The sequence below is a fragment of the Mytilus trossulus genome, chromosome 7 (assembly GCF_036588685.1).
Source record: "Mytilus trossulus isolate FHL-02 chromosome 7, PNRI_Mtr1.1.1.hap1, whole genome shotgun sequence".
In the NCBI taxonomy this organism is placed as follows: domain Eukaryota; kingdom Metazoa; phylum Mollusca; class Bivalvia; order Mytilida; family Mytilidae; genus Mytilus; species Mytilus trossulus.
In genome coordinates this window covers 45,664,946-45,687,727 of record NC_086379.1, presented here as the reverse complement: position 1 = coordinate 45,687,727, position 22,782 = coordinate 45,664,946, and the positions used below count along the sequence as shown (strand labels likewise).

General features: G+C 31.8%; 1 protein-coding gene across 5 annotated transcripts; it reads right to left on the bottom strand.

Annotated features, from left to right (window-relative positions):
- Window positions 1–265: 265 nt before the first annotated feature.
- On the bottom strand, window positions 266–19,578 carry LOC134725160 (major antigen-like). Of its 5 annotated transcripts, none has more exons than XM_063588751.1 (2): window positions 18,944–19,578; window positions 266–4,663 (listed from the first exon to the last, which is right to left on the bottom strand). In XM_063588751.1, exon 2 carries the CDS (start codon window positions 4,512–4,514, stop codon window positions 618–620), a length of 3,897 nt encoding a protein of 1,298 aa, XP_063444821.1. In that variant the 5' UTR covers window positions 4,515–4,663; window positions 18,944–19,578; the 3' UTR covers window positions 266–617. The 5 variants fall into 5 exon arrangements, with proteins under 5 accessions (XP_063444821.1, XP_063444820.1, XP_063444822.1 ...); XM_063588750.1 differs by lacking the exon at window positions 18,944–19,578 and adding an exon at window positions 13,253–13,662; XM_063588752.1 differs by lacking the exon at window positions 18,944–19,578 and adding an exon at window positions 12,266–12,401.
- Between the last annotated feature and the right edge of the window lie 3,204 nt (window positions 19,579–22,782).

Here is a 22,782-nt window from a genome sequence, read left to right as displayed (position 1 = left end):
TCATAGAATTAGAGCATGTTTGCGGCCTCTGTTTGCTTAAATTTCATTAATTCTTTCCGTTTTTTACTTGTATCATATCTAAGCATTGAGTAAGAAAGCTCAAAACTGAAGCCAAAGTCCAATTCTCTACCGTAGACTTTTTTTCACTTTTTTCAGGCTCATTTTGAGAATTGGAAGTATCATGTTTTCTTATGAATTAACATTTGTGTTTGCAACTTTAATGCTATAACTCAAATCGGCAGTAAGGCCACAAAACTGTAACTGCACATTACGCTGCTTATTCATGAAGATTTTTGTGTTTTAATTTTTATTTTGAGAAAATTATCATGTATAATTCTCTCTGAATATCACAGATGCGCTCTACTATGTTTTCATTGCATAAATAAATAATCGAAAATGACAAAACTTCGAAATGGCAGCATTTCTAGTAAAACTCGTACTAAAAGTTGTTTTCTTTCTGATTCTTGCGAATTCTAAAAAAACTGGTGCGTGCGTCGCATAATCTACTGCTCTAGGAATAGCACAATTTGACATTAAATATATCTCACTATAAAGTATATGATAACATTGATTAGTGTATGATATAATGATATATTGCTGTGATAAATTTTAAATTCCTACTTCCTATACTTTTGAGCTGCTTTAATTCGACTTCTATGTATTTGACTATACCCTAAACCAAATGTTAATCTAGTCTCTGGTTCAATAGCAGGCAAGCTCGGAGTGGAGGAATGCGAAAATTTCTCAGACTTTTCTGATCTCTTTTCGTAAATGTCTTTCTCCCTTACTTGAACATCATCCAAACTTCTTGGGCGGTCGTGGTCGATTCTAATTGTTGTCTTCGGTGGTTTGGAAGCTTTTGTGAAAGGTTGCTTTTTCTTAGCAGGTTGTGTTTTTCTTCCTTGCAAACTACCAACATAAGTTGCGCGGTTGTGACTTTCGTCATCATCATCATATAAATCGCCTACCCATCCTTCTAATTGTTTTACACGTGTTTCCGCGTCTTTCTGTTTGCGTTCTAAAAATTCTATTTGCTTGTCAATTTGTTTAGAAACTTTTTTGATACCCCCACGTTGCTTGAGGCCAATGTTTTCATCCTGTAAACGTTTATTATTAGCTTCAACTTCGTCAAACTCTTGCTTTTTGATAAGCCATTCCTTCTTATCTCTTTCCAACTGCTTGATAGTATTATTCATCTGAGTCATTCTCATGTTCATTTGGAAATTTCTCTGTTCCAAATCCGACTTTGACTCTACTTCCGTAACCATTTGAGAATATTTCTCTTTAACTTTCATAAGCTCATCATTTGTTTCTAGCAATTGACTCTCAACGGCTTTCAACTGTCTTAACTCTTCGATCTCTTTTTGCAAGAATTCAACTTTCTTTTTCAGTTCGTCGATTTCTTTTTCATATTCCATTTTCAATGCATCAATCTGCTCTTTGTGATTTACATCGTTTCTTTCCATTTTTAATTTCAGTTCGTCTATCTCTTCTTGTTTTTGTTTTATAAGTCTGTCTCTTTCGTTCTCTGTATTCTGAAGTTTTGATTTCAAATCTGATAATTCGTTTTCATACTTATCTATTTGTTTGAGCTTTTCTTTGTTTGATTCTATTTCTTGTTTTCCAAACTCAAGCTTTTCCTGTAAATCTGCCATTTGCTTCTTTTGTTCTTCATTCATTTCTAACATTTCGTTAATCTTTTTAGTAAGTTTGTTTTTTTCCGTTTCAAATTTGTCTTTTTCTATCTTTATTTCCTGTAGATTTTTACTCGAATCGTCTGCTTTTTTGTCTTTCTCCTCACATTCAGTTTTTAATCGTTCGTTTTCTGCTCTTAAACGTTTTATCTCACTATCAAATTTATCGTCGTCTTTAAGTGCTGTCATCAACTCTGACAATTCGACTTTCTTTTGAGATAGAGTTTCGTCTAGAACTTTGTTTTCGGATTCTAGAGATTTGATTTTATTATTTGCATCAGCATGTGTTTCTTTCAAATCTTTGATTTCTGATTTGAGTTTCGCATTCTCGTTTTGCAAATCCTGAATTTCCGTCATTTTCGAAGATTCGACTGCTGTTACACTAGATTCGAAAGATTTTGCGGTTTTCTCTAAATCATGAATTGACTTTACTTGTTTCAAGTGTTCAGCTTTTAATCTGATGTTTTCTTCGTTTAAAGACTGATTATCAGTTTGAAGTGTTATAATCTGTGATTTTAATTCCATTTTTACTTTATTTGGCAGTTCACCAGTAGTAATATTTTCATTTTTGAATTCTTCATTTATTGCTTCTAAGTTCTTGTTAAGTGAACGCAGCGCAGCAACTTCGTCCTTCAACACGTCTTTGTCCGTTTTCAAAATTGTATTTTGATCCTCAAGCTTTTTTCGCACTGACTGTTCCGTTTTCAAATCATTCCGCAATTGACTAAATTCTCTTTCGAACTTACTTGAGTCACTATTTTGTTCCAATCTAAGTTTTGCCAAGTCATTGTCAACTTTGCTATATTTAACTTGAAGATCAGTTAGTTTCGATGTCAAGTCGTTATTTTCAGAGGTAAGTTTGTCCTTTTCTTTTTCGAGTTTTGCAATTTTAGCCACTGTTTTATCATGCTTTGATTCTAAAAGTTTATTCTGTGCTTGAAGAGACTGTATTGTTAAATTCAATTGTTCATTTTCATGATTACCTCCCGAATTTTCAGAATTTTCAAGTGAGTCAATTCTATTTCTCAGTGCTCGGTTTTCTGAACGCAGATCGTCAATAGTTTTCAAGAACTGATTCATTTCATCTTCGAGTTGTTTTATACGTTTTCGATATGTCCCTTCCGCCTCCAGAAGAGTTCTCCGTTCCTCGTAAATTGATTCATACGATTCCGTCATTCTTTCGGATCCTGGTTTCCTTTGAACGACTGGTTCCATTGGACGATTATCCTTGAACTTATCAGTCGGACCCTGTTCAGACCTTAAACTAATGCGACTTTTATCACTGCGCGGTCGATCAAGTATAGTGTTTTCCGGCGGTTTTCCCACTTCAGTGTCCGTTACCGTCAAAAGTGAAATCACATCCTCTTCCTTTCCTTGTCGATTATCGTTTTGTCGATATGAAGCAAATCCCGATTCGAGCGAATCCAACGACGGCTTACGCTCATTCAATGAATAATTTTGTCGTTTGGAATTTGAATGTGTTTCTTTTGTAACTTTTTTCGATGTACTATTTTCCTCAGTAATTGCAACACTATTAATATTTCTCAATCGGTTTCTTTTGGTGTCTTCGTATTTTTTATCAACGGTTTCAGTTGTTTGTGTTCTTGAAAGTTTGTTTTCTGATTTCAAATTAATTTGCTCTCGTACAACTTTGTTTTCTACTTTTTGAGTACTCTTTAGTGATGTTGTTTTAGTTATTTGGGTTTGATTTTCCTTCGGGCGTTTACTTTCTTCCTTTTTAATGCCTTCAACTGGCTTTGTTTCTTTGATTTGTACTTTAGAAACTGAGGTGTTGGTTGCTTTAACTGGTCGAACAGCAGTATTACTTGTATAGTCACTAATTGGAGTACTTGTAAGTTTATCACGAAGTGTCTCTCTCTTTACGAGTTTCGGCTCACTGGATTTGTCTTTATTGGCTTTATCACTGGATTTTTCTTGTATTGTTCTTTTCAACTGTTTTAACTGAGGTACACTTGAATCTACAGAAGTCTCTCTCTTTGTCGGTTTAATATCCTTTTGTTCGTTAGACTTATTAGATAAATTAGTATTCACCGATGTTTTCTTATCGTTTTTTAAAACAACGCTTTCTACAGTTTTCTTATCGTTAATTTTACGTTCTTTCACTGTTACAGCCTTGTCCAAAGGTTTGTTTTCGTTACTTTTACGCTCCTTTATTACTGTACTGGTATTCAAAATTTTCTTATCATTAAGTTTACTGTCCTTTGAAGTAGTATTACTTTCTAACGTGTTTTTCTCTTTTATCTTATTTTCTTTCAAAGAATTGTCACTTTTTGAAGTATTTGTAGATTTTGCTTTGACTTCTTTTACTGGAGATTCTTTAGCACCAATTATTTTATTTTCCTTCGAAGAATCGCCACTTTCAACACTTTTAGAGTCAATTTTTCTTTTTTCATTAACTTGTTTACTGATCACAGATTTTTTCAGTTCGTTTAATTTTGATTCCTTGACAGAATCAGTGTCTTCTGATATATCTGGGTATTTTTTGTTTCTGACCTTATATGGAGTTTTGTCATCAGAAATGTTGTCACGTGACTTTCCAAGTAAATTTGCCGTGTAAGTTCTATCACTGTGAATACCCTTGCCGAAGACTGCGTCTGGAGAAGATTCTCTATCACTATGCTTATTTTGAATTCTGTCCGGAGAATTTTGTCGGACTAGATCACGCGGACCAATAACAGGAAGCGACAAATCTCCTCTTTTCACACTCCCGCTCTTAGAGCGTGCTGTAAACTTGGAGTCGGTGTCAAAAGTTTCTTGCCGGGACAAATTACTGGCAACGCTGCGACCTCCCTTTTCCATTAGAAGTAGGTATGATCTCCCTCCATTTTGATAAAAGTTCTTCTTCCTCTTTCGCTTTAAACTGTAGAGCCTTCATCACATGTGCGTAATAGTAACAACAGCAGCCGATCTGGAAGGTGAAACAATATACACTGGTTGTATGACTTTCCCTGTAAACATATACATAAAAAAAATTAGTTGAATATGATGATACAATGTATTATGATAATAACTAAATGCTATAAAAGGTGGACGAAAGATACCAGTGGGACAATCAAACTCATAAATCGAAAACAAACTGACAACGCCATGGCTTTAAGTTTGGTTACAATGTATGCATTCGTTAAAATGAGATAAGTTTTGTATGATGTTTCCAATTTTTGTAAAAATGCACGATTATTCTGGTGTAAGTGTACAATGGTGTCTTGCATATTACGTTTTAGGAAGACAACCCACACGTACGTCTATCCCTCATTTCTTTAAATTGATAATGATGTGGTAGTGACCATGTTATTGTTAAGACACAACCATTTAAATAAAACCCTTTTTATTAAAGATGAAGGTGATACAATTATATGACTGACCTTGATTGAAAATAACATTTGATGCATTGTAATATCAAAATCTTTCTTCCTATTGTTCTCAGTTAAACTAATATAGATGCTCTAAGACAATTTCACCTCTTCAAAAACATCCATGTCGAAAAACGAGAAAACATTAGAGGAATGATTTATTCGAGTTAACTTTATTTACCTAAACAACTTGACTGTTTAGTTTCCCTACAGGTATCCAAACAATATATCAAGCTCTTAATTCCCAAGAGTCTAAAAAATTAAATGATACGACAGCACATTGCCAAGGTTGAAACAGATATATAAATATGTGATGAAGTTCAATTTGTTTTTTTAAAGATCCAACCCTCCTGTGTTTAATTTCGATCAGTTGGCTTTGTCTTTGTTATGTGTATATGCATTGCTAATTCATTTTATCATGATTTTGAAAGGTTTTGGTCTTCAATTTCATAATACAGGCATCAATTTTTCTAACATTAATTTGATTTATTTCAAATGGTTGACTGGATTTTCTAAGCAAAGAAAACAATTTTGTAGTCTGTAGAGATTTAATCTATTTGATGGATAAATAAAAATGATTATTATCACTTATTTCTAGAAATGCGCTGTTGTGGTTGACTGAATTAAATGACAGTCTACGCCTCTACAACGAATCTAGAACAAAATGTGTTTTATAAGACTTTCACGGAAACATTCAATTATTAATACAAATATATTTCATCCATGTAGCAAATGAACTTTTCAATTAAACATAGGAATTATGTAGCTTTGAGAAAAACACATTAGAACATCCATAAAAACGAAATGAAAGATACCAAAGGGACACTCAAAAAGTCGAGGAGAAATCGACAAAAACACTGTAGAAAATGAAAAACGACTTAAAGACAAAACAGCATACTTTATACATAGAAAATAAAGGCTGAGTAAGGAACCTCACATAAAACTGGGTAATCTCAGGTATTTGGAAGGGTAAGCATAAAGGGAGAAAAACGAAAGTTAGGCTGCTTCATAAAGCCGTTTTATGTTTTCAATCATGTGTAAATGTCACGTGTACCTAGTGATTAACTGTATCTTCATGTATACAAGGTATGAACCATCCAGGTCTTTTACCTTCTGGGTTGTCAAGCTTCAAATTATGCAAATAATTTACGCAGCCACTGAAGAGTTATTCATACGTCTCGTATTAAGCAGCGAAACAAAATTCTGGTAATACAAAATGTATAAGAAAAATCATATATTCTGAAAATACATTTGTAACATGACGTTAAATGCACTAAAACAAATTATCTCCAGACACATTCATTGTATTGATACGGTGTATACGTCTAGATATCGACAATTCGACTATAGTCAACATTGAATGTCTTTCCATTTTTTAAGTTTTCTATGTATCATTTTTTTCTCAGTTTTATCAAGGATTTGTAAAATACTTTTATGCAAAACTAAAAACATATTTTTTGTCAATTCACATTATAAATGTCTTACAAAATGCGGATTTAAAAGACATCACTTTTTGATTTAGTATGTATTTATTATGTTAAGTGTTATATTTTATCGATTATTTGCCAATAATTGCTTCTTAAGAAATCTTAATCTTTAATGCTAGCTATAATTTATAATTAAAAAAATCCCCAAATATTTAAAGTATAACACTTTTATATAATATTGTGTAAACGATTAAGGTTTAATTCTATTCAATTTTTAGAGGACTTATGTTGCTTTGATATCTGAAAATCACTTTTCGATTACATATTACGTGATAAATTATTTCTTTTTAACTCAGGAATTGGTTTGAACATCTTGGTTAATGGGTACAAAAAAAAAAAGAACTGATCTATTCAGTTTGTAAGGTTCTATAGTATATAGGGACTTATCTTAAAATTCCGCTATGGCGTCATGTTCCTTTGACATTTTAAAAGACTCATAATTGTCATAAATAATAACATTATCATAATATAATAGATTTCAGCAGTGTCGATTGAGGTAAAAAATTTGGAAACCAAAACATATGTTTTCTGAAAATCTAAAAACTTTTTATAATTAATCGTTGACTGCGATGCAGACTTCGCCACCATAATGAATAGAAATCTTGCATCAGTCAACATGATCTAAAAAAAACGTCAAATAGTTCCAAATCGTTATAATACCAAATAATTTATTGGAAATGAGGGAATTGAAACATCAATTTTTAGACTATAATTTCACAACTCATGATTGGAATACGACAAAATGTTTCTTTTCTGGGTATATTGTAGAAGCGCTAACTCGAATAATTCAGAGCTTTCTATCCACTAAAATCCTCTATCTATATGTCAATTAAATCGTACCATTCTCTCTATCAGTACCGAAAATAAGTTAGATTTATCAATTTATTAAACAAATCGACGATTTAAAAAGAAACTATAAAATTTTCTAAAATTCTTTTTAATATAAACTGACAACTTACAAACGAGATGGTAGATAAAATAAAAGAAAAACATTAATAAACAAAATTTATCACCGTCGCTAAGTACTGTATCAATAACATTCAGATAGTATTTACAATCTCTCAACAGACAACAAAACTTCACTGTACTAGACATTTAAACTTAGTTGTTATTTGGCCATGACAAATCGAACTATATATACGATCTTATCACAAGTATTACAATAGTACTTCAAATTTTAAACCTGTCAGTTAATTCTCTATATGGTTTGTTATATGACAGACGAAACACAGGCACTTGTCTCAATTTTTTTTTAACTTTATACCTTAATATAACATGTTATATTAAGGTATATTTTTTTTGAGACATGTGCCTGTGAGACGAAAAGCGACTTGTTGAAATGTTTAAAAAAAATAAAACGAAAAAAGGGGGATTCAACTCCCGGAACACCCCTATTGGGAACCGCCAATGACCATTCTGTCAATATTTTTAATGTAAAGGTGGTTGTTTTCATGGGCTGTTTTTTCACATAAAGGTGTTTGTATTTTCTGTAATAAGAAAATCATATAATGACTATTTCTGAAAGTACTTTTATTAGTTATACACAATAAGTTAACCACAGGCACTTGTTTTCTATCCATACAAATATAGAAGCTTCTATTTATATGGATAGTCGACCTTCCAATGGATAAAAACAAGTGCCTGAAACAACAACACATATACATTCCATATTATTCAGTATTGTATAATCCAATCCGTCATTAAACTAAAAAGTTTTAAAACTAAATGACCTTTTATACTATTATACTATTTTCGAATTAAATCAAAGAGCCTTAATGAGCCCTTTTCATAAGATTAAGTACTCGAAAACTTCAAACATGTGAACACGATTAAAGATAAACAATGCAGTCTAGGTTTTTGTTATTATTCTTTAATATTCAATGTGAATCTATATCCATTTCATCTCATTAAAGACCTATATTGTATAAGCAAGTGTGGATGATGTATAAATGTATAATCAACGTTGTCTTCTTCTGACCAACAATTAAACCCTTGCCAAAGTAGGGCGGAATGTATAAATACGCAGCCACATCGGGTCACAATAAGGACGTTAAATCCGATGAACCGTACATTTTGAAAAACCCTATCAAGATTGAAAAAAAATCTTCAAGAAAGCCACCCCCGTCAAAAAGAGCATTATGAGTAGACCCTTTTTCTTAGAATATGTATACCGGTCCCGAGGTTGCTAACATTCGACTTATTTAACATGTAAACAAGCAAACTTAATTCCTGCTCCTCATTTTTTGCTGAACATAAAATGTTAGGTACTGTTTATATTTTTCTCTTTCTGAATGTGCATGAAATATCTGCCACTGGAAATAAAGCAAACAAATAAGGGTATTATAACGGTATAAATATAATTAAAGTTGGAATAAATATTAAGCAACCGTATTAACTACAAAGTTGAAACACAGATCTAAAAACATCTGACAATATCGCAAATCAAAACTTACATGTATACATGTATATCGTCTGTACTGATACGCTTGTTCGGGTTTAAAAAATAATTTACGATGCAAAAACATGAACGCAATACATGTAATCACAGTAGTTTAATTCAAGAAATATGCTAATTTTGACCTCACAGGTTAAACAACAACATAAATTACATTTCAGTTTATGCAAATAATATGTATACAATTTGTTTTTGATTTAAACGGTTTAATAAATGACAGGGTGAAACCCATTTTGTTTGATAAAACCGTTCAGTTATAATTTTAAAGATAAAATGAATTCCTAAGAAAACATTTTCAAATCGGTCATCGTTAAAATTGAAATCATGCAAGCAGTAAATAACATGTCATTCATGTTACTACATACGATATAAAATGGTGCAATGATTTTTAATTAAAATATGGAGGTTTTTGAATCATGTCTAAGGAGTCAAATAATGAGTAAGACATAGGGGTCGTGATTAATATTCATATGAAATATAAGAGAAAACATTCAAATATTTTAAAGTTTCCAGACTTACACCATGTTTTCATTTAAGCGGTATATTTAACATTGCCATAAAGCGCGAGGTTTGGCTAACGACAAAACCAGGTTCAACCCACCATTTTTTTTTCTGAAAACGCCCTGTATCAAGTCCGGAATATAACAGTTGTTATATATTAGTTCGTTTCCATGTATGTTGCATTGTCGTTTTTTGTTTTTTTTTCATGTTTTCCTCCTATGTATAGTTGATGTGTTAACATCGATCTGGATGTGTTTTCTCTTAACCGATTTATGAAATTTGGAAACCGGTATACCACTGTTGCCTTTATTTAGCCAAAGAATCAAAGGTTTATCGAGAAAGAAAATTGTATACTATAGTATTTACCAGTTTTACTTTTAACTTTACAATAATTGAAAGTAAATATGACTAACATTATTAATATTTTAAAACAACACGCCAATTTATCTGTTTACAGATGATAAATATCAAGCCACCTGTGTGAAAGTATATTTTACAAGTCTTTAATCTTTTTACTTACTTTCGTACTTAAATTTCTTTTACAGAGAATGTTTATTTAATGATGACCTTATCAAATGCATGTCTAAGAGTCACATATACTAAAGTTTGAATTCTATACATGAGAATGATCGTTTAACTCAATATTTTACATGGGGATCAATTATATCAAATGTCATTCTTTAATGCTTTCTGGAGAATATTTCCTTGTTGGCAAGCAAAACAGTAACATCAACGGAGAAACTTTAAATGGTAATACTAGTAACTGAAAATCTAAATTCATCAAGCTACCAAGGTGAAAAATAATATAACACTCTTGGGATGAAAGAGGGGAGTGGATCGTAACCCTTTACTAGCGAAGACGGTTTAGCCGGTTGCTAAGAAAATGTTTGTTTCTTATCCACATATCCTCATGTATTGTCCATCGACACTAATAAAGGTCGATTTATCTAGCAGAACAAAACTAGTATATCAATTGCTAATGTGTTCTCGCCTTTAATATGCATAAATTATTTACCACTGAACCTTAAGATAGCAACAACCGATCAATCATTACTTATGACATGCCTTTACTAAGGACTGTGTTAGAAGATCTTATTTCCGAAAATCAATCAAATGAGTCGATTCTTTGTACATTTATAATTTACCATACGTGTACAGGTTATTCTGAGAGAACATTATTTATTTATAAGTTGTAATTGACTTTGACAAGTTTCAGTAACTGTGAGTACTCTTACTTCCGTGCTTTGTATCAAGTGATTTTATGCAAGTTGTTTTTGTTCCACGTACCGATATTTTAAAAAGTGTCAATTGCTACTGATTTTACAGTTTGTTCTTATGTTGTGCTGTTATACCACTGTCAAAGGTTAGGGGAGGGTTGAACGCTGGTTAACATTATCAACCCCGCCACATTCTTTATATATGCCTGTCACATGTTAAGAGCATATAGTTCAGTGGTTGTCATTGGTTAATATGGTTTATGTGTCATATTTGTTTTTCGTAAATTTTTATACGCCTGTCAAAATTTTGACGGGACGTATTATGGTATATAAATGTCTGGCGTCTGTCTGTCCGGCATCCATATGTTGCGCCCTAACTTTAGAACCATTTATCCAAGTTTAATGAAACTTTACATAGTTGTTTCTTATGATGGTCAAAGTTTAACGATCTGCATATTTTTTGGTGAAAATAGGATTTAAACTTTTTGAGTTACGGGACTTTATAACTAAAACAGGGGTGTGCATTTTTCACCTGTCGCGCCGTATCTCAGAAACTATTTATGATTATTGCATAAAACTTCTCACACAAGACGAAGGGCGTATCGTGTGCTCATTGCGCAGCTGTTTATTTTAAGTTAGACCGTTAGTTTTCTCGTTTGAATGGTTTCACTGACATGTTTCATATCAATACCTTTTATAGCTGACTATTTGATATGGGTTTTTATTATATCGGTTGACTATAATGGCTTACATCCATTTCTTTGTTTTGAAAAAAAACCCACCAGGAGGTGAATACCATTACAAATGAGAGAGAGAGAGCCGTGGTGTAGTTGTTAGTGCATCGGACTACTAACACAAAGGTTCCTCGTTCGATTCCAGGTCCTGTGTGAACATTTCAGGGGCTCTCCCTTGACACCATTTGCGAGTTTTCTCTTGCACGTAAAAGACACTCTTGTTGATTTCGAAAAAAACAGGCTAATGCCGCTACAGGGCAGCACTCGCACTCGCAAAGTGTAAAAGGGATATATATTAGTTTCAATAATTTGTATTCTTATTTACTATACATAAATATGTTTAAACTAACATTAAACGAAAAACAAAGGTTTAAAACAGAACTTGCCCAGTCATTGCTTAGTAATAAGGATTTGAGTAGAATTTGCTGCGTAAGTTATATCAAGCGTGTTTAAAAGGTTATTATGTCTAAAAAGAAGTATCCAAAACATATTTGATTCTTTCGAAAATTGATTTCTGTGACTGGTATATAGACTAAGGACTGTCTTGAACTTGCAGTGATGAATTACTTTATATATCGTTTTGAAGCCTAACTTTGACTTTGGCACGAAAACCGCATTAAAAGCTCAGTACTGTTTTACCTCTCCGGTGCATGTAAGCTATTTTATGTCTCGGGTTACTACCCTTATCCTTTTACGGAAAGACTATGCTGTAATCTTTGCCAAAAAGTCGACATAAGGCCAAATTGTCTTCAACACAAAATGAAATGCAGAAAAAGATATAAAACGTCTTTGACAAATGTTCTTACCATGAACTCTCATTTGGTTTGACATATTGTGGGCATGTTTTCATCAAACATTACCTACTTCCGTTTTAACAATGAACAAATACAAATATAGATACCCCTTTATATGTACTCGCTTAAGCTCTTAAACATTCCCATACAATCTTCTTATCATAAACACTTTAAAAAGAACATATCAGTCTCAAGATATGTAAACATAACACATGACAACAAAAATATATGGTATCTTTAATGATACATCATCAATAAATCGAAATTGATATCAGTGAGGCCAAAAAAGGGGTCGAAGCATTTTATCATCATTTCAATGTCAGTTTCTTCCATTGAGATCTCGAATCTAAAAGTATATTTCTGGAACCACTGAATAAACATGAGAATGAAAATAGGGAATGTGTCGAAGAGTCAACAACCATGCATAAAACAGCTTTCATTTGTTTTGCTTGCAAGTCGAACTAGTAATCCTATATACGCTGTATTATATGTTAGTGTATGATTTAAAATCCTAAAACACTTACAGGTGAAATGAGACGCCATTGTTTTTTTAATGTTTTATATCAGTCATACATGTATTCATTCAATGTTGGAATGGAGTAGTTTGTGTTAATTATAACCTTAGTTTCCGATTTAATGTCTTGAAATCTCTCCTACAAATAGAGTAGGTAAACATGTAGTTTCTTTCTTATGGTCATGCATTTATAGTGGTGTTTAAAAATAATCTACAAGATAGTAAGATCGTTTCTGCCCTTAGAATGAATTTCTAGAAATCGTGACCAACACTCGTAAAAACAATTGATTTGTGAAATATTATCAAAAGATTGAAAAAAATGCCGAAGAATTGACTTCAGATCGAAGATTGGCATTTGCCATCCGCTGTTTAAATAACATGACGCATGTACACACTTAATTGTCACTACAAATAGCGACCAAAACAAACAAATTACAATTCTACATAGGTTTGAAAAACACATATTGATATTTCACGGAACATACCTTATAGAAGATATAAATCCCCGAACGACGTCCTTCAGAAATCCATTTCTGTTTTTATAATTATTGTCAATATAAAATCCGATCTATTTCATAAAATAATAATATAGCTAGGTAATTTAGCTTTATCAATCATTCGTTCGCCTCTTTAGTTTGTAAGAATAACCAATTGACCTGAACACTAGAAAATCAATCGATATACCAGGTGATTTAGAAATTAATCAAATTTATCGATTTAACACTCCAATGGATGAAATATGCTCTATGTCGTACAGATATGATAATATTGAATATACAATCCAGTGTTACAAAATACTATTTCGTTTGATTGTCTTCTTAAAATTCGTTCTAATACCCCGGTACATGCAAGTTTTGACAAAACATTTTCTCTCTCGGTTGATTTGAACACAAAACATATTTAAAAGGACTTGATCTACAATTTAACAAAGAATTGACAATAGGATATTAAGATCTATTCATTTTAAAGCATTTTCAATACATATATTTATGTATACAAGGTCTAAATTTAAATTAGAATTTCTACAATTGAAATTTAATTTCATTTCACAATAAGCAAAAAGTATGAATTTTTAATTTCAATCTTCGTAGATATTAAAGAATTCATCTTTCATCATTTTGAACCGTGAAATAAATGTTATATAAAAATCTGATTGAAGTTTTTAAGAGTTTTCTTATTTTAGAATGTATGCTCATTTTGTAAAACGTTTTTGTATTGAAATTTTGTGATCCAAAACAATAAATTCACTTTTACCAAAATTTAATTGCTGTTGAAGTTTTTATGAGAAAGTTTTAGCCCTAATACGAAGTTTATAAAAATGTTTATTAATAAAAGAAAATGTAAATTTCCCCCCTCTGTCAACACAAATATATATTTTATACATACATTATCTTGTGTAAATATTCGATATTTCAAAAGAAATTCAAAACATAATTTCCTTTTTCCCTTGCACTTTTCATGCTAACTGCATGGGCCATAAATTACTTAGTATATATGTTTTAATAACGGACTTTAAAATAATGTCTTTCTATATTCTTTCTAAATATAAAACTTTTAAATTGCCTAGGGGCATGTTTTGCTACAATCCTGGAGCATGCAGGAAGGATTGCTACCGTTTCCTTGAGTTGTCTAATTTTATTTGTTTACAACGACCCATATACTAGTACAAGTAAACACCAAGAACATGCATCCATAAATCACCATGCCCGTTCGCACATTTTCAGTGAATCGTACAAAATTTGTAAAATCCATTATTTGGCGAATATATTTAAACAGTTCACGTAATAACGAACACCATATGTACTAATTTAAACAAAAACGTTATCCTAACTTTAAACAAAACTGTTAAATTATTTCAACTGTCACATTTCTATGATTAGTGAACTGTGAAATCTGGGCACCACCATAATTTGGGATTTATATTAAACTATTCGCTCCAGAAGTTTTAAGCTGATATAACCACAAACCTAAACATTAACCTACATGATACCATTACTTTAACCTGATACGGGACCATCGGACTACTGGCTAGATGGACATACTGACACTAGGACAGACGAGCAAACATAATGTCCCACTACTACTGCAAGTTTGACATTACTTCCAAGCAAGCACCGAAGCTCATTAACTCGACAATCTAACGCAGGACTTCGGGAAAGTTCGGAGATCCGACAACTTTGCTTCTGAAGTTGGATTTGCATAAAAATTTTCTAAATTTCTGTACATCACACCAGCCACTTTTAATCTCTAAAATAAAAGATACAAATAATACCTTGCATAAAATGAACTTATAATGCTTATAATCCAAGTACAACTAACTCGTCCATGTAAAAATAACCAGAGCACTCAATTAAACCAACTAAAAGGCAAATAAACTACGAAACAAGCAATGCATTTGAATTGGGACATTTAGTTGTACTACCCGGGTTAAGAACCCTCTTTTAGAAATGGATGGATCTGGTCCTGGTATTTGTGACTATCGCTTGTTTGATATTTACACCTTATTGACAAAATCATTAATAAAGTATCATATTTTACTGATACCATTGTAACAGGATTGTTATGCAAATCCGCTTAGTATGGCGAGTGCTTTGGCACTGGCATTGTTTAGAAAAAATATGAATAGGTGGGTATTGGTTTAAAAGATTTAACGGTTGGTATTCATTAGTAGTGTATAGAAACATCTTATAAAATACAACTTTAATTGAGTTCATAGTTTTCACAAAATAAGCTCCATTATATCTTGTTTGCTACATAATGTAGTATTTGATAATGATTCACAAGGTTTAAAATTATGACCTATTGAGGAGGAGTCGGCTTAATTATGATTAGTTCAAATACGTAATAACTTTTCAATTGATATATTAGTAGAAAACGTCAGGTCCAAGTTCTTCCAACATAGAAAACTTTAATTTGTACACTTAACTTCCTTTTCATCTGTTTAAAAGGCATGTGATGTGTCTATATATTTAATTTTATTAATCTTGTTTTTATTCTTTCTTCTAAGGTTTAAATATTTTAATCCCATTGAAATGTGTTACAAAATATAGTTTACTGTTTGTTATACATGTATTAAACTTTGTTTAAAATGTCCTTGAAAAGTAAGTAGAAATATGCCGTGATTATCGATTAAGAATTTAATTTTGTCTGTCAAACTAAAAGGAGACACAAGTGTTTTATTTCAAATAAATTTAAAGGGGCACAAGCTTCGAGATGTGGAAAAAAAAATTAATGAAAACAAAATCATTTTATCAGGCATTTTGGTACAGTTTTGTCAAAATAAGCCAAGAAATATCACCGATGGATTATTCACTTGCAAGTGAAAAGTTAGAACTAATATAATCCGTATTCATGTGACCTTCAATTCAATCAATTAGTTAGAGATGTTGTTTCACATGTATAAGCCGTGTCCAGCCATTACAAGGAAAAAATGTCAACATTGAAAGGGAAAAAGGTGAATTATTTCGTTGACTGATTCAATCATTCTAATTCACATAACAACGTTTTGATTAAATTATCATTCTTAACCTTTAACATGAAATCAAGCAGACCTATAAAAATTCAATTACACGAGGTCGCAATCTAGATATATTTATGTTTATATCGGGTAATGTGACCGTCGGCAGTATTCAGAGGCAATCTCGATAGTTAAAATAAGATGGCACTTAGACTAAAATACACAAGAAAATCTGAATATATATATTATCGAGTACATGCTGTCTTAATTGTTTATTTCAGACTTATTGTAATATGGATATACGTTTTAGTATGTTATAAATCAATATGAGAATTTGTGTCAAATCGGCGCACATGAATTTGACAGCTAGTGCCCTGATGAGCGAGATTTTACATTTGTACATAAAAATTGCATTCGTATATATATATATATATATATATTTGTATAGTCGTATTTCCCCTAGTCAAACACCATAATCTTTTTGGCAAAATATTTTTTTTAAAAGTAAAAAATCATGAACTTTTTTGTAAAAACTTTAGTTTGATACATTACCACACTGAAACGAATAAGAAAATTATACACCAAACTTTAAATATATATATAAAAAAAAAGTAATTATGTAATTATTTTTCTAATTTTTCATTAAATTAGTACGCTCTAAGTGTGTGTTTTTAGCTTCAAACAACGAAATTCTTTATTACATGAATGTTGCGTGACTACTAGAGAGTTCGTAAGATTACTTTACCAGACTGTGCGTGTTTTAAATGTATTTAACTTTTAAGAAAGTCTTATCAAATTGATGTGTTACATAGAAGAATGAGTCCTAATTTCTATCGATCCGAGATATAGCGTTGATTCAAGGCACTTACATAGGTGGCTCAGCCTTGATAGCAGCCTTTTACCAATGTCTATCAAAAGTATCGAAGTTTAGCACAGAGTACAACTGCTCTCCTGATAAAACACATTGAATAATAGGCGAATATATCGCCAATATTTACTTTGACACGGGTTAAAGTCAACAAAATTCTAATTGATACATTATGTTTTAAGCAATGATTAAAATGATGTTTTTCCTCGGTGATAATTACATGGTGCATTCCAAATTGATCGGAGAAAAACAAATGTTGCATTGAATGCCAGTCTTAATGAAATTTCAACTATGCACACATTGTCACAGTAGCCAACCTGTAAACAGGTTCGAATAAACGAGATATATAGACAAAGTAAATATTTGAACAATTTGAAATTTGAATCTGTTATATATGTGGACTATTTCGTACGTCTTTCGTGAACAATCGGGGTTTATCAGGAAAGTAAAGAGTATAGATATTTCGAATTGACTTTTAAAAACTGTTAATGATTTTATGCCACACTTTATCTATCGACAAATGGGCCTTTGTCGACTTTAAACCGTGCTGTATAAAACTTGATTACATTTTCTTGTCTATATCCCTGTTTCCCATTAGTAATAATATGTTATTGAATTGCTGTGTATACTAGTATATGCATTTCATTACAAACAGAATAAGCTTTTTAGATACTTTGTCAATAGAATATTAAATACATTTCAATATTCGGTTGAGTTCAACTAGTAAATACTACAAATGTCATCCATCATTTGGATAGAGGCCCAATAAATGATCCATTCTCCGAATTGATTAATCTGATTCAAAGCGACATTCGACCACTTTTTTAAAATTTTATTTTATTTTAAAGACAATAATGAAGATTTTGTTATGAAAAACCTTCATAAATAGTATAATATGTTTTCTTGTCTAGTTTGTTTTGAGAATTAAAGTGACAGAAAAAGAGAATGTAATTTCCAATAAGGTTCTGTTGGAAACTGTGTTGCAATATTGTCAACATGTGTGTCATCAAGTTTGCCAAACAAATGTAATTCATTGTTTAAAGACAAAAACTATAAGTAGAAATACAAAAAAAAACACCAACTAACCAGAATCAGGAGTTGCTCCTGAGATAACTTTTCAAAGAAATTTCCACATATTATTCCAGTCAGTTAAAATAAAACTAAGAAGATGTGGTATGATTACCAAGGAGACAACTATCCATAAAATTTAAATGGATGCAAGCAATTATAGCCATGTAGTATGAATAAAATAAAAAATGTGATTTTCGATAAAGATCAATACAGGAACTTATGTTGATTCATTGCTGCCATATACATCATCCAAAAAAACAGAGCCCTCTTATCAGCCTCTTTAAAGAATATTTTGACCTTAAAGCTTCAGAGGAAAAAAAAAATACCAAGTGAATTGCAAAGCCAGAATTAAGAATATCCGATGATTGTTCATGTGTTAGTCTAATCAAAACGAAATATATTTTCAAATTTAAAGAAATTTTGGAAGTAGCATTGCCATCGTCAATACTTTTATACTTAGGTTAAAGTTATAGTAACTGGATTCCTTTCAGGAGCACATGAGTTTCGACTTCAATGTTTAGTAAGGTTCGTGTTGCTGAATCTTTAGCTATATTGACTTCGATTTGACTGTTTGTCCTTTCCATTATGGTATTGTCTATCCTCATTACCTTTTTTTTTTTTTTTTTTTTTTAGATATTTTTAATGTTACAACAAATTCAAAGGATTTACCGCGAAGACAAAACTCATTTTGTAAAACTAGTATTAAGTATTTAAGTACTATGTGAAGAAAAAAACTGTTGACACCATTCGTGCGTTCATGAGTTAAATGATTTCACTTACCATTTTCAAAGAAGTTTCTCTAGTTGAAATTGATCTCTCTATGTAATCATAAAAGATCTAAATAGATACAATTTCCTGGAGGAATGAACATATGCGTGCGTGTCTCAAATTACAAAACGTATCCAATATAAATGCAATTTTTAACACTGCATATAAATACGAAAAAACTAACTTCAAGTAATTGCAGTAATGAATTATGTATCTTAAGACATTTTCACAATAAACTGTCAAATATTGCACTTTTCAAATTGTAGAATAAAAATTCACATTTAAAAAAATCCACATTCTGTTGGCGTGATCATTGCATATTTCCACAAAATTTGCGTTGCTATAGTACGGACAAAGTCAGATTTTCTACAAAAGTAACACTTTTCCTTTGTATTTCCGATGGTATCCAGCAATGATAAGATATTGTTTGTTTCCGACCCATTTATCAACGTATCGATATTCCTATTTGATTTCAACAAATCAAACAATTACATTTTGATAAGAAAATTGACACAGAAGGAAAAATAAATATAACACGAGGCCTAACCAATACGAATTTTGCATTTAAAAAACACAATTAAGCTCTTTTAAGTACTTTGCCAGCCAATTGCTGAAAATCTGATTAAGCAGTTGATCCCCTTTAGAGGTGAAATTAGTTCAGAGTACATCTATATATTAAAACTCTCGGCAGAGCTATTGTTTTCACGTAGCAACCACGTTCTGGGATTAATTCGATATTGTTAATATTGGACATATTTTAAACTTTAAATGGTGTATGATAGAAATATGATATAGAATTAATTTAATATTTATCATAAAGCGACTAAAGGTACGTCTAATGGTAAGAACTGATAGCAATCATATAATAAAACAAGACATTGATTGGCGTTGAGACTCACGCATATCACTAATTGACGTATTTTAACTAGTATAGATTATTTTTTTATACAGCAATTTGTTGCAAATTATAATTAAAAGCGTGTTAACAAATTGGCAGTCATATTTTTAAAAATAAAATTGAATTGGAATTCAGGAATGACATAACAAATTGCAGGTTTTGTTATTATTTGATGTATTGAAGCAAATATGGTTTGATTACAAATGCGTTTTTACTAGAGACAAAAAGATGAGGATTTTAGTATTTATAGGGCAGCATATAACCTTCAACTATGAGCAAAGATATCCGTACTTACAATTGTAAGCGGTAAATTACCTAAATAGATATATAAGAAAATGTCGAATTCGTACCAATGAGACAACTCTCCATGGAAGTCACAATTAGTAAAATTAAATCATTATAGTCTTCAACACGGAACCTAGGCTCATAACGAACAGCTAGCTATAAAGGGCCCCAAAAATTATTTGACATTTTGTTAAGGGACCAGTTGAAGCAAACCTCCTTGTGCGGGATTTTCTAGCTGTTTTACTTCGTGAAGACCAATTGATGGTCGTCCGCTGTCACTGCCCATTGGCCGGGTTGTTGTCTCTTTGACACAATCCGTATTTCCATTCTTAATTTTATACTTTTCCCAAAGTGTAGGGAGTAGACTAGAAGGATGTTGAGGTTCCTTTAAGTTGAATTAACATGGTCATATGGTCCATTATCATATCTAAGTTTCATAGTCTTCAGGTTGGAGTAAAACGCAAATGATACAGCAATCCATCATTACAAAAAAAACTGAAAAAAAAAAATTTGCGGTCGTATAAAAATAATTGTGAGGTTTCTTTGCGCAATTTTTTTGATTGAAACATTATCTGTTTGAACTTCGACTTCAATTATATAAACATGTCTGGCAAAGGTTAGCATCACAATCTAGGAGAAAATCCATTTTATATCCTGTTTGTCTATTTCTGGTTACAGGGAAAGGTCAACACACAACATTAATATGGTCTTCAACGATAGATAATCATTTATTAATTCTTTTGACGTAACACTCATAGTAACGGAATCATATTTTTACAAAAAAGCTGAGCATTGTTTTGAAAATTGAAAATGATATATTATCATTAAAACAAGAGGCTGTCACAACGACAGCAAACCGGATTTATTAACATTTATTTGTGTCCTGCCAATATCACAAGAACCATAACTGATGAACGGTGAAAGTGAAAATTGTCAATATCAAATTTGACCTCAATTTTGTCATCCATTTTGTTGTCAGTAACAACATATTAAAATTCTGAAAGCTTTGGTTGAAACATTTTTTTTAACTTTCAAGAACCTTAACTCCTGAACGGTAAAAGTCAAAATCGTCATTATTGAACTTGACCTCCATTTTGTTGTCAGTAACAACATATTAAAATTCTGAAAGCTTTGGTTGAACGGTTCATGAGTAAATGCACGGACACGACATTTTTTAAACTTTCAAGAACCGTAACTCCTGAACGGTAAAAGTCAAAATCGTCATTATTGAACTTGACCTTCATTTTGTTGTCAGTAACAACATATTAAAATTTTAAAAGGTTTGGTTGAACGTTTCATAAGTAAATGCACGGACACGACATTTTTTAAACTTTCAAGAACCTTAACTCCTGAACGGTAAAAGTCAAAATCGTCATTATAGAACTTGACCTCCATTTTGTTGTCAGTAACAGCATATTAAAATTTTTAAAAGGTTTGGTTGAACGGTTCATGAGTAAATGCACGGACACGACATCTTTTAAACTTTCAAGAACTGTAACTCCTGAACGGTAAAAGTCAAAATCGTCATTATTGAACTCAGTGACCTTTATTTTGTTGTCACTTGTCAGTAACAACATATTAAAATTTTAAAAGGTTTGGTTGAACGGTTCATGAGTAAATGCACGGACACGACATTTTTTAAACTTTCAAGAACCGTTACTCCTGAACGGTAAAAGTCAAAATCGTCATTATTGAACTTGACCTTCATTTTGTTGTCAGTAACAACATATTAAAATTTTAAAAGGTTTGGTTGAACGGTTCATGAGTAAATGCACGGACAACATTTGGTGGACGCCCGCCCGGCCGCCCGACTGGCCGCCGTTCATCCCAAAATCAATAACCGACATTTTTGTCACAAAAATCCGGTTAATGAAAATTTATCTCATCAGACGGATAAGAATACATACGGCACAGTGATTTTATGGACACTGTACGTCATGCATGTATATTTCACTAACGACTTATAATCACTGACCTACACACTAAATCTTGACCAAGAGTGGAGAAAAGAAACCAAGTGGGTGCATTTGAAACCATCTGTTGAAGAATGAATTGTGTACACAGAGACATGTTTGGCGCCTGTCGTCAGAAAAAAAATCGGAAAAAGCCAATCAAATGTATAGCATTAATTTTGATTTATTCAAAATTCCTGACTATCAACTGGTGACAGGGCCTCGAAATGGTCGACAAACTAAAATGTACTGATAGTTATGCAAAATAAGAAAATACGTCATTGTCTATCATAAGAATTTTTTAACAAAGAACAATTTATCATTGAGATTGCTTATTAATTCAAAGTCACATGACCATGACTTATGGGCAGGATAGTCAGGGAAACCAGAGACATATATACAAATATATGTCTCTGGGGAAACTAATACATATACTCATAGTACTGCAACTTTATAGAAAATATCATTGATCTATCACAAGTAGTTCCTACAACTTAACGATTGTTGATGCCAATGAGCACGATGCAAAAGCTGGAAAAACAACACCTGTCCCTCATTATGCAGCTTAAGTAGCAGGCAAGACAAAAAACAAAATACCTTTTACTTTTGTTATCTTATGAACAACTGTCTATTGTTGAATGCTGTATGTTGACCTCTGGAGGTATTTTGGTATTTCAGTGGATGGTTTCATGTCTGATTGAAGTAACCCATCTTCT

What these genes read in the sequence shown, in the direction of transcription:
- LOC134725160 (XM_063588751.1), bottom strand. Translation starts at nt 4,514, where the DNA reads ATGGAAAAGGGAGGTCGCAGCGTTGCCAGTAATTTGTCCCGGCAAGAA.